The sequence below is a fragment of the Pteropus alecto genome, unplaced genomic scaffold (assembly GCF_000325575.1).
Source record: "Pteropus alecto unplaced genomic scaffold, ASM32557v1 scaffold49, whole genome shotgun sequence".
Lineage (NCBI taxonomy): Eukaryota > Metazoa > Chordata > Mammalia > Chiroptera > Pteropodidae > Pteropus > Pteropus alecto.
This window is the reverse complement of record NW_006443131.1, coordinates 2,424,250-2,436,227: the sequence shown is the minus strand read 5'-3', so window position 1 is coordinate 2,436,227 and position 11,978 is coordinate 2,424,250. Positions and strand designations below refer to the sequence as shown.

Here is an 11,978-nt window from a genome sequence, read left to right as displayed (position 1 = left end):
TATGGAATTTGCTGGTATTTGACCTCAGTGGTTTGACTCTCCGAGCCCGTGCTCTTTCCGTTACACCATGGGGCTGCCATTGGCGCCAGTTGTATTTCCTGGTGTTTCTGTTAGGGTAGCTAGCTTTGCCTTTTGAAAAGATATCTTGAATTAATTAGGCCACTACTTGTAGAGACGAAGAGGGTTCAGAATCAAAGCCCACTGTCAGTTCGTTTTCTGGTACTGAGATAGTATCTTTTTTCCTTTTATTTTTGGGAAATCTCAGTATCTGGGCAAGAAGGAAATCTCGAGACTTTCAAGCTCTCTTCGTTGGACTTTCTTCAGGGTGTAGTAACGTGTTAGTAGGATTTTAATAAAATGGCTTTTTTTGTTAGCTGACTTTGGTGCCTCTGTCTGGGTAGGGTGTATATACTTACAGATACGTTAGGCTTGTGGGATAAACGAGATGTGTTTGAGAGTAAGATGCTTTTACTGTTCTAAGTGAGAGCAGCCTTTGAGCTCCCGAGTACTTCTCGTGAGATCAGCTGCCTCCTCTGGCTGAGCCAGCACATGCAGAGTCTGAGACTGCTTTCCTCTTGCGAAGAGGGCTGAGCTAATAGTGGAGCATGAAATAGGCCCCTGGATTCCTTGTCCATTTAAATTTGCCCTGCCCCTTTTTAAAGGTCAGCCATCTTTATCTCTGTGTCTTTAGGAGGGTCTTTGGTACAAACAGCTTCTCATCTACTGTCCACAAGATGTTATACCTCAGGTCCTGAACGTTACTTGCCTTTTGTTTCCAAGCTAGCTTATAAACTCATTTTGAACACAACTTCCCCTTGGTTGTGACTGGAGCCAGAGTTATTAGCCAGATGGATGTCTTTCTGAATTCCCTCGACCATTCGGCTAGGAGACATCCTTTTCTGTTTTAACTTCCTATACTTGCGAGGCAGAACTGTTCTTCGTTCATCTCTTGATGGCTTTGTAGAGGCAATGGTAGCAGTTTGAGTAACAAAAGTTACTGTTTTTGAGCTCGAGTTTGTTCTCGGGTATTTTGGCTTTTTATTATTAACAGAAAAGATGATAGAAGTGAGGGCATTTGTGTTCAGTTGTGGGTCGAAAATCAGGCATGGAGTCCCAGTCCTGGATTGTAAACCTTAGCTATTTTCAACCAGGATCTGGGAAGAATGAAGTGTATGTTTATTTCTACTTAGTAGAGAGAACAGCAGATTTGGGGGCTAGAATCAGAAATCTCTGGTTCGTGACTGAATGAAAAGTTACGTGTTGCTGCTGTTACCTCTTTTAGTGGGAAAGTGTTGGGTACAGCTCATTCCCGTCATCGTCAATTCACAGTGTGAACCCGCCTTTGTGCATGAATCTCCCTTGTGTTTTCACGATAGCAAACTCAAATTCCCTTTTTAATTTAAAAAGACATTTAAACTTACCCTTAAAATATCCACAGGTAGCAGTGGGAATTGTGTATTGGGGCAGACATTCTCATTCACAAGCAAAATTTCACTGTTTTTTCTTTTTTTTCTTTTCTTTTCTTTTTGTTTCAGGACTTGATTTCATTGGGGTTGAGGGGTCAAATTATCCCCGAAAATTTGAGACTGCTCCTGGTATGATACATCCAGGCGCCTAACTGCCCCGGATACTTTTATAGATTTTTATGAACTGAAATATCTGTGGATATGTCATTTTTCCGTCTTCCCGCTTTTTCTCTTTCTGCCTTTTTCTCACATTTTCTGTGCCCGTTTTTGCTTCTGAAAATTTTGTTCATTTACTGAATGTTTAACGCATACATTGCCTGTGCTTTCCGCTGATGAGATGCAAACCCTCATCTGTTGCTTGGAGTGTTTGTACTCTTTTCTTAATGCTCTCTCACTATAGCTCTCTTCCTCGGTCATTTTCATATTTCCTGTATGGGCAAATATCAACTAGGAATCTGCAGTCTTTTCCATCCCAGGTGCAGTTGCCAGAATGCAGGGGGGCGGAGAGCGGGAATCTTGTGTTGAGAGATAGCTTCTCAACAGTAGGTAACTTCTCAGGTGACTTCCAACTCTGGGATCGTAACTCTACGTTTGCCCAGACCCTAGGTTCCAGGGATGTCAGTGGAGAGAGGGAGAAGAGAGAGGAAAACGTGCTTTGTAACTCATTTAAACGGAGGTTGGGTTTCAGTTTATTGTCTGGAATTGCCCTGGTGCAGTTTTAACACTGTCCTGGCAACGGCATTACAGTGAACATACTTTTCTTTAGGAAATAGGATTTTTCATTATTAAATGTTTAGAGGAATTTTGGATGGGTTTTGTAAGTGTTAGAATATTTCTTTTCAGTGATGATGAGACATTCGAATGCCAGACTTTCTTTTTTGTAAGACACTTTCTCCATTTGGAGAGAAAATTTTAAGGGTTGTATTCAATCTGAACTGTTGGTCTGGAGAAGGAAATAAGGAATGTTCTCGTCCCTTCTGCAGATAAGTTCTTATTTTTTCCTGGGCTCCTTCAGTTGACAGGAAGCATCTTGGTTCTGCCAGTCACCCATATTCCTTAAATATAGTTTCCCTTTCTGAGGTTCTGCACGTACACGAAGCACAGCAGGGGGAATGCAATGTGTTTTGATTGCTTATGGGTTGCTCCTGTAGAAACTGTATCCACACTTTGTTGCTGTCAACACGAGGAGAGTGTCCACCCCCATTCACTGTGGCAGGTCAGATTTCACATTCTGTGTGATTAGGATTAGGACAGTAACTGTCACATGTGGTTGGTTTTTCAGTCTCGTCTAGCGTCTTCTGAAAAGAGCAAATCCATAGGGATTCCTCATAGTTACATCAATAAGATCTGTGAGCTTGACTTCTGCTGAGTGTGTGTTTTTAAATTCCTGTCCAGTAGCAGGTGGTCGTCAGGGCCCTCAGTGTGGATCTGGCGCCTCCCTTCACTGCCCTCACACTGTCACGTTGGCGCCGTTTGAGTTCCTCCATCACTGCTGCCACCCTCCCTTCAGACTGGCTGCAGTGCTGTCTTACACCAGAGGAGCAGGCGGGGTTTCGTTCTGGTTTAAGTTGGCTGTTGCCATTTCACGGAATTGACCAGCAGGTCCGAGGACTGAGTGTCTTAAGAGATCGCCTGGAGTGCTGGGTTTGTTGTTCCTCGTGTTTGCATTTTCTCCCCTGCATTTTCTGCCTCTCGCTCTCTTTACTGTGTAGCCGTGTAACCAAAACTGAAAGTAACTGAAATCATAATCTTATTAAAAGCCTGGTGTTCTGAGGTCTCCTTTACTACGTAGTCTTCCTTGCTCTGAAGCCCAAGAATTTCTTCTGATTACTAAATTCTGGTAGCTCTTTTGGCCACCAAAAATGTTAATACGTTAGAGTTTTCCGCACGCGCTGTGCACTGGCACTCAAAATCACTGTCTGCATTCCCAGGTGCGTGGAGGACTGCAACCGAGGAGTGGGGAACTGAAGATTGGAATGAAGATGTAGGTATTTCCAGGTCGTTTTCCTTTAGTGCCTTCTATCCCTAAGTGGTGTTTAGGGATAGAAAATGGGCATGTTTCTACCCCTCACAGTTCATCCTTAAGATTCTGACCCAAAACTTTTACATCCAAAATAGTGTTCTGAGCCAGAACATTTGACATATGTTATATGAAGGAGACTGGGCATGAACAGGACTCTGTGGAGCCAGACTATGGAAAGGGCAAGTGCACTTGTGTAAGTCCAATACCTGATTGTCGGATTTATCCCAGGAAGAGACGGTGGTTGGGTAGGGCACTGGAAATGGAGTTAGGCAGGTAGTGCGTTGAGTAGCAGCTGCTGGTGGCATGTGACTCTACTGGAGCAGATCCGTTGTTTGGTTCACATTTAAACATTGGTGTATGGTCCTGTAATTGGCTTGGAGGTGGGTACGAAGGGACAGTTACAGTGCCAGCTTCTCAAGTTTGTAATCTGATTGGCTCTGGAACCCTTTTAATTTACTTGAAGCCCAACTATTTAATTGTAATTGAGATGAATATGTAGAATTGGCTATCTTCCAGCTTGACTCAACTTGGAAACCTCATAGATGGGTGGCACAAGGTGGCACGTAAACAAGCTGTATGAATTCACTGGAGTAGTACCTGAGTAAAAGAATTTTGCTGATTCCTGGTCACAGTCAAACTTTTGCTGTGAATTACAGTTTCTAGTGATCATGGATGAACTCCGATTTTAATGCTTTTTCATCTACTTTCTTATACTCAAACATATTCAGGCAAGGCAGCTTCTATGGTAAGAAGAAATGATATGTCAAACTTTTGGTTGCTAAATCTGCATTTTTAAAATATCATGCATCAGCCTCACAGGGTGATTATTTTCTGTTATAGCTAAGCTAGACTGCCTTGTGAATATTTTCTAAGATTTGGCTCATCTGCTTAAGCACCTTTCAGAATAATATATTCGGGCAAGTGGATTCCCTGTTTTTAGAGGAGGAAATCGAATCAAAAAGTCAAACTGAAAAAGTCAAGTCAACTTTAAATAGTATGAACAATTATTTCCTGTAATGGCTTACCAATTTTAGTGTCTTGTAATGGAGAGACTAGGTGTATGAAGTCAGTATTAAGGCAAAAATTGCATATGGTTAAAATTATCCCTGAAAAGACCTCAACTCACCAGCACTTGGGCCCTTATTGCTCAAAAGCCCAAGAATTAACTTTTATTTCTGTCCTTATCTTGGCTGTCATCTTCCTTTCTTTGAGAAGAGCAGTGAAAGACAAAGTATGATTTGGGTAGAGATGGAGGTGGGGAGCTGTAATGGGAGAAAATACAAAGGGGCTTTTTCTGTCTAGCATGCGTAGTCACCTTCCTCTAAGTTTAGCGTGCATATTATATGACTGCCATATTTTGGGAGGTTTCTTGGTTCTGCTCTCAGTTTTAATAAAATCATTGAGCTTGAAGGTTAATCCTATTCAGGAGTCCTCAGAATAGTTTTCTACGGGTTTCCTTTCTTGATATTGAATTTCCTTTACCTATGCCAGGATTCTGACGATAACCTAACACCAGGAGTGACTAATTCCTCTGTTTTCCAGCTTTCTGAGACCAAGATCTTCACTGCCTCTAATGTGTCTTCAGTGCCTCTGCCTGCAGAGAATGTGACAATCACTGCTGGTCAGAGGCAAGTGTGTGGTCAAATTCAGTATTTTTCTAAAAGGGGTCTGCTGACATGCCTGTAAGGAAGAGTGGTGCTGGCCTCCACGCCCCGCGATGATGGTAGTCATGAAAACCAGGTCACAGTAGGTTCTTCTTTAGCGGATCTATAGATTTATGAGTTGATACCGGCTAATCTACTAAATGGAAGTCGATATGTTACAATTTTAAAGTTGGTTTCCCCCTAAAATAGCCCTTTAATCCCATAGGTCAACATCACAGGCATTGATTAAAACTTCGCATGCTATAACTTGCAGTAAGTGGAGGAAAGAAAAGCTACAAGTGGACGTTTTGATTTACTTCTGAATTTGCAGAACTGTTCTGTGGCTTTTCTCGCTTTATAATTAATGATCTTTGTCCACTAAGTGCGCTGAGTGTAGTGATCGTTTCCTCCCAGGATCTGGCTAATGAACTTGGTAGAACTTGAACCGAGGTATTGGGGTCAATAGACGGAAGCCTCTTGGGCTGTTTCTACACCTGGGTGTGTAGCTGTTGACTCAGAAGATCCTGAAGAGAAGTGTGAGAGGAATAAGGTGTTGGGGCTTTCGTGTAATGTGTATTTTTTTTTCTGACACCAAGTATCTCGCTTTTCCACACCACATCTCTACTCTGACACCGACTAGGTGTCCAGCAATTTAGTCCAGTTCTGAGACCGACTACGCAGGTGTAGCGCAGACGCACGCCCATGGCTCATGAGGCTGCTCCCGCTTCAGAGGCCAGCTGCAAGTAGGTGTCTGGGCTGCCCACACACTTCTGGCTGCAAAGTTGGAAGTGTTCCCACAGCCCCCTCCTCAGGTTCAATAATTTGTTAGAATGACTCACTCAGAAAATAGTTAACTGGTTAGTACTGGTTTATTAAAACCAGTGCTCAGGAAGAGCCAACTGGAGGATGTGCGTAGGGCCAGGTGTGGGGCTGAGGCATGGAGCTTGCATGCCTCCTGCATGTGGTGCTCTCCCAGCCCGTCCACGTGTCCACCTACCCAGAAGCTCACCGCGTATCATTGTTCAGGGTTTTTATCAAAGTTTCATTACATAGGTATGATTGATTAAAGTCATTGGCGATTGAACTCGGTGTACAGCCCTCCTCCTTAGGAGTGGATGGACCTGGTGGGGCTGAAAGTTCCAGTTCTCTAGTCATATTATTGGTGTTTCTGGTCACTAGATCCCCTTCTGGAGCTGTGTGGGAGGCCCCACCCTGTGTGACCTCATGGTTGAAAGGGGCTCATTATAAATTAGAAAAGACTTGCCAGGATATTATAAGAGTTTTAAGAGCTCTGTGACAGTAACTGGGGGCCAAGCCCAGATGTATATTTTTATTATACCATAAGTAACTTTGGAAGTTTTATAAAAGTTAGGAAAAAATTACCCAAACCTTTGTTGTTCCAAAGGCACTTGAAAATGCCAGCATTCTAGTATATGGTTTCACATATTAAACATTGTTAATGACAGGTATTCAGTATTAAGAAATCATGGATAAAATTAGTAAATTTTGCCCAGTTACTGAGCTGCTGCAATAAAGCCAACATTTGACATTTCATTAAATTAATTTCACCAAACTATTCAAGTAGCATTGTGGTTGGCAACATCATTAGGACACATACTGTAGTGGCTCCTACACATCAATTAGTTTTGGTAAATTGAGCATTTCAGGGCTTTGTGTTTCTGAGGACTGGTCTTCACTTTAACTGCAGTCTGAGTCGGATGTTGAGTGTGAGAATGTTCAGTCATCACTCATCAAGATCCTGTTTCCTCTCCACTAGAATTGACCTTGCTGTTCTACTGGGGAAGACACCGTCTTCAATGGAGAATGATTCCTCTAATCTGGATCCATCTCAGGCTCCTTCTCTTGCCCAGCCTCTGGTTTTCAGTAACTCGAAGCAGAGCACCATATCACAGCCTGCTTCAGGGAGCACGTTTTCTCATCACAGTATGGTAAGTAGGAAATGTGGTGCATCCTGACCAAACTTTCCTGCTTAACTCCTGCACGTATTACAAGAATTTCTTCCAGTGACAGAGGTTTGGAGCAGGGCAAAGCATCCTGTTTGTTTTCCTCTGCATCCTTGGGTGTGGAGATGTTGATTGAGTTGGGTAGTAGGTAAGAGCTTCAGGAGAAGGCTTGGCTTTGGACATCTGAGTCCGAGTTAATGTCATGTAGTGAGCACTCGTGCTGAATGCTTTGCTGTTGCTGAGGGAAAATCAGTGACATCAGATTTTAGCTCTTTTGCAATCTTAAATAAACCTTGATAGGAGTTGTAGCAGTTCTATTTCTTGATAGAGCAGAATTGCCATATGTATTTAAACCAGGCATTTTGGGACTAGACTGCCCAAAACTTCTGGTCTTCCAGAATCTGCCCACTTGCTAAGCTGTTTCTCCCTTTCTCTGCAGGGGTGGGTTGAGTGCTTGTTCTGCCTATCTTAGGAAGATACGGTAATGGACAGGGGCTATACAAATGTGGTGGCAATAGTGATATTGTTTATTAGTAACCTACGACAGTTCTGTCATGTGACTTGTTGATTCAGAACATTTTTGAAAACCAAGGTCATTAACTATGGCAAAGGAATCATTTAAGCTAAACAAGGACCAATTTTCTTACAGTCAATAAATTTAAGAAGTACTGCCTTTTGTTTTTTCCTCTTCGCTTTTCCTTCCATCCCTGTTTTTGTGGAGGGATACTATAGTTGTAAGAGGTAAGAGATCGTGTGTGTGCATGTAGTTTTATTTTTCCAGTAGTAGGGTTATAGTAGTAATTTTAATTAGGAAACTGCTGAGCTAGCCTCTAATTGAGAATTCTGTTCATTTTTTACCTGTTGTCTTAGTGGTTTTTTGTGTTAATAATTTGGTGGTTGATGTTCTATATTTGAAAGGTGACAGGTGAGAAAAAGTGGGCAAGAGAAGAAAGAGGAGAGTTGGGATTAAAAAGAGAAAGAAGAGAGAAACAATGGGACAAAGGTCACAAGGTGAAACAGATCAGGCAATGACTCCCAGCCCCTAAGAGATGTATGTGGCTGGGAGATGTGGTTAAGTGCTCCATGTTTCTCTTAATTGCCTTCGTAAAGTTTTCGGCATACTTTCACTTACCCCAACATTCTATTTAACGTGTGTCAGTCACTTGATGTGTTAAACTGAACTTAACGTCATTCGGTTCTTTCTCATTACTTGCATTAATCACTGTGCTATTTAGCGTTTCTTTTCTATGGAGAGTAAATGTTAACAGGATTATTTGCCCTTGAAATTTAACAGCTATAAATAATACAGGAGCCCCTTATTATTGTGTACAATATGTGAACATTAGATAACTTTTTATTCTTTTAATGCTTTGCATTTATAGGATATTTGGTAATCATTGCTGTGTGAGATCATCTCTCAGCCACAATCCCATATTTTCAGCTGGACTTCTGACATTTTTGCATTTGTGTGTATAATCTTGGGGTATAGATGGAAATGGGAAAGAACACCTTACCTTGGGTTGAACAGACGGGTTTTTTATAGGAAAGCGCTGCCCAGTCGTGATGGCGATACAGTTAAATGAGAACTTAAGGAAGATGAAGTTAAATTTCCTTGGGGGTTTCTTAAAATAGTCAAGGCCACATGGTTCTTCTCGATGAGGCTGGTAGTTTTACTTGGTAGTAGGGAATGGGGAGAATCCCCCGAAAGCATTAAGAGTAAATTTTGCTTTGTTGTCATGATCGCCCTGTAGAACTTGGATGCACACAGAAGAAAACATCCAGATCATCTGGACTCATTTTTGGCTAGTTTAGTGAGCCGCCTTGGCAGCGGTGCTGATTATTAACAACATTGAGATGAGGCGCCGTTGGTTTTGTTTCTTTCAAGCTGTTTCCTGGAAAAGACAAGGACCTTAACGGCGAAAGTGAAATTTTATATTACCCTTATATTAACTTAAATAATCAAGTATTGGTTGATTTAAAACTTTAAAAGGAGAAAAAAAAATCTCTCTAGTCATTGGAGCTTTATCCCCGAGGCAGAGGAAGGAGGAAGTGATGACGAAGGCAGACGTTTTAATCGCTCTCACTTCTTTGAGTACTTACTCTGTATACCCTGTACATGTTAAATGCTCTACATACATAATTTGTTTAATCCTTCCACAGTTTAATGAGGTACTGCTTTTATTTCTATGTTCAAGTGAGGTACAGAAAATTTACTTTTCTACAATTACATAGCCAGACACTCTGAGTCCAGAACTTGTGCTCTAAGTGGACCACGCTTTGTACTCAGTCTGGTGGCAGTCTTTACTGGCCTCATTTATACCGCGCTCATCCTGGATAAGTGCGTCTTTGAGTAGCTAAACAAGGTTGCTGGCTGCAGATTTCTCTAATTTCTGTGTCGATCTACAGGTGAGCATGTTAGGGAAAGGATTTGGTGATGTCGGCGAAGCTAAAGGCGGCAGCACCACGGGCTCCCAGTTCTTGGAGCAGTTCAAGACTGCGCAGGCCCTGGCTCAGCTGGCCGCCCAGCATTCCCAGTCCGGAACCGCCACCACCTCCTCTTGGGACCTGGGCTCCACCACGCAGTCCCCTTCGCTGGTGCAGTACGGTGAGAAAGACGGACAGCGAACTGAGCTTTTTAAGCGTTGCAGCATACCTGTCAAGAGGCAGGAGTAGGGGGCGAAGGGAGGAGAAGGGCAGCCAGTTGGCTCGTTCTCCACCCTGAGCTCCCCAGTCAATGCCGGGGGTCGTAAGAAGTTGAGGTTGTAAAGCTTCTCTATCAAATTTAGTTCTATATGTAGCTGCAGTTTTCTGTTGACCTGGGGGTTTTAGAGATCTTCTAGATTTATCTTTAGTGTTTAAAAACAGCGTATTGCCTTTGGAAACATTCATAGATTTGTCTGTTTTAGGACTTTAAACATGGGTAGTTCCTAGATCCCTGTCTTACACAGGCGAGTGATAGCATCAGTTCAATTAGGCCCTACTTAAGAACAAATACGATCAAATAATCGGTGCCTCTAGGAATGAGACAAGTCTTAAGACAGGACCTGTTTATATGAGGTCTTGACTCTTGGGGGTTTAGTTCATGGCTCTAGTGCAGAGTCACAGCATTTTCTGAGGTTCACCAGCACCTCTGACCTCAAATATACTGGGTTTCTTTGTGCAGATTTAAAGAACCCAAATGATTCAACAGTGCACAGCCCCTTCACAAAGCGCCAGGCTTTCACCCCATCTTCAACCATGATGGAGGTGTTCCTTCAGGAGAAGCCACCTGCAGCAGCTACCTCCACAGCTGCACCTGCACCCCCCTCTTCTCCGCTGCCAAGCAAACCTGCCTCGGCGCCACAAATGTCCCCTGGGTCTTCAGACAACCAGTCCTCCAGCCCTCAGCCGGCTCAGCAAAAACTGAAGCAGCAGAAGAAAAAAGCCTCCTTGACTTCTAAGGTACTTTAACTTTTAAATAGGTGCTCTCTTGGGGCAAGGGGCTATAGGGTTTGGGAATCGAGAATGTAAAAGTATAGTATAGAAATTTGAAGCAAACGTCTTTTCATTGGTCTTACAGTGAGGTTGCAGTAAACCATTACTTTCTGTTTTCTCCAGATTCCTGCTCTGGCTGTGGAGATGCCTGGCTCGGCAGATATCTCAGGGCTAAACCTGCAGTTCGGGGCCTTGCAGTTTGGGTCGGAGCCTGTCCTTTCTGATTACGAGTCCACCCCCACCACGAGCGCCTCTTCAAGCCAGGCTCCGAGTAGCCTCTATACCAGCACGGCCAGGTAGGAGACACATCAGCTGTGATTGCACCTTCTCTTAGTAGGCTTTTACCACTTCCTCTGAGTCTCTTGATGATTCCTAGTCCTGTGGGGAGGCCAGGTCTCCGAGGGAAAAGCAGCCAGTTGTAGCATTTCACTGAGCACTTAAAAATATTTTGCTCGGGGCATGGCTCCATAGTGTAGCGGTCAGCACGTCTGCTTTACACGCAGAAGGTCCTGGCTTCACACCCCAGGTAGAGCCACGGACCATACCCCGGGTGCACATCACGAGCGTGTGGGAGGAGACACCCCACCTTCAGAGATCCAGTTCTTGAGGGGAAACGGCAACATCCGTAGGTCAGAGGTGAAATGGGGGCGGATTAAAGAGGGAAAACAAATATTTTGCTAGGATTATCTGTAGCTCTAAACAGAAATGTACCCCTTCGGTACTTGCAGAACGGCCAGGCATAGTTCTTAGATGTATACGGCACCTCTGATGGAAAGCGCCTCGGCATCTGCATCAGCTAAAACTACTTTTGACACTTTGAGCCCTTTGGTGGGGAACGTAGGCCTATGAAGGGGATAACTGAAGTCCGGGGAAGGAGGTAGCACTGATCTGTTATGCCGCTTACAAGGAACCCGTCCAGTGGAGCCCTTCCTGCCACCTCTGATCTGTTGGGGAGGGCCATCTTAAGCAATAGAAAATCTTGGGGGTGTTTCAGGGGCCTGGGCTGTTTTTCTCAAGCCTTAGAATTTAAAAATATAAACGTCTGGCCCTCGCCCAGATCTCTCGAATCATGACTGTCATTCATGCACGTGAGTATTTTGAGTTCCTCTCAGGAGAGTGCTGCCAGCCACCTTACATCCAGTGGGGTTTAGAGAGCCAGGAGCTCAGAATTCTTACGATAAAGACATAAGCGAAAGATGACTTTCCTGTACTCAGGCTCATGCCATGACAAAGGGACCAAGAACACTGTGTCCTTTCTATTTACTTTTAGCCTCTTTTTCTTATAGCAGAATGGAGGGGAATAAGGAAACGTTCCCTTCTTTTAAGAGTTGAAACTTTTAAAACTTGGTTCTTCCTTCAGATCCTGGCTCTGTAGTCTGGAGCTGCCTCCTGTGGTCAAGAGAAAGTT

The 11,978-nt window shown here is 43.5% G+C and overlaps 1 protein-coding gene across 17 annotated transcripts in view; it reads left to right on the top strand.

The window, feature by feature from the left end:
* The window catches only part of UBAP2L (ubiquitin associated protein 2 like), a 39,944-nt gene that overhangs the window by 13,712 nt on the left and 14,254 nt on the right, over nt 1-11,978 (top strand). For 10 of the 17 annotated variants that reach the window (XM_025040924.1, XM_025040925.1, XM_015598331.2 and 7 more), the window contains exons 10-16: nt 1,536-1,595; nt 3,398-3,450; nt 5,032-5,117; nt 6,910-7,081; nt 9,503-9,701; nt 10,260-10,537; nt 10,694-10,866. In XM_025040924.1, the coding sequence (XP_024896692.1) occupies nt 1,536-1,595; nt 3,398-3,450; nt 5,032-5,117; nt 6,910-7,081; nt 9,503-9,701; nt 10,260-10,537; nt 10,694-10,866 (1,021 nt within the window). The remainder of the gene's footprint in view (nt 1-1,535; nt 1,596-3,397; nt 3,451-5,031; nt 5,118-6,909; nt 7,082-9,502; nt 9,702-10,259; nt 10,538-10,693; nt 10,867-11,978) is intronic. The other 7 variants (XM_025040927.1, XM_025040926.1, XM_006923570.3 and 4 more) reach the window with 1 other exon arrangement.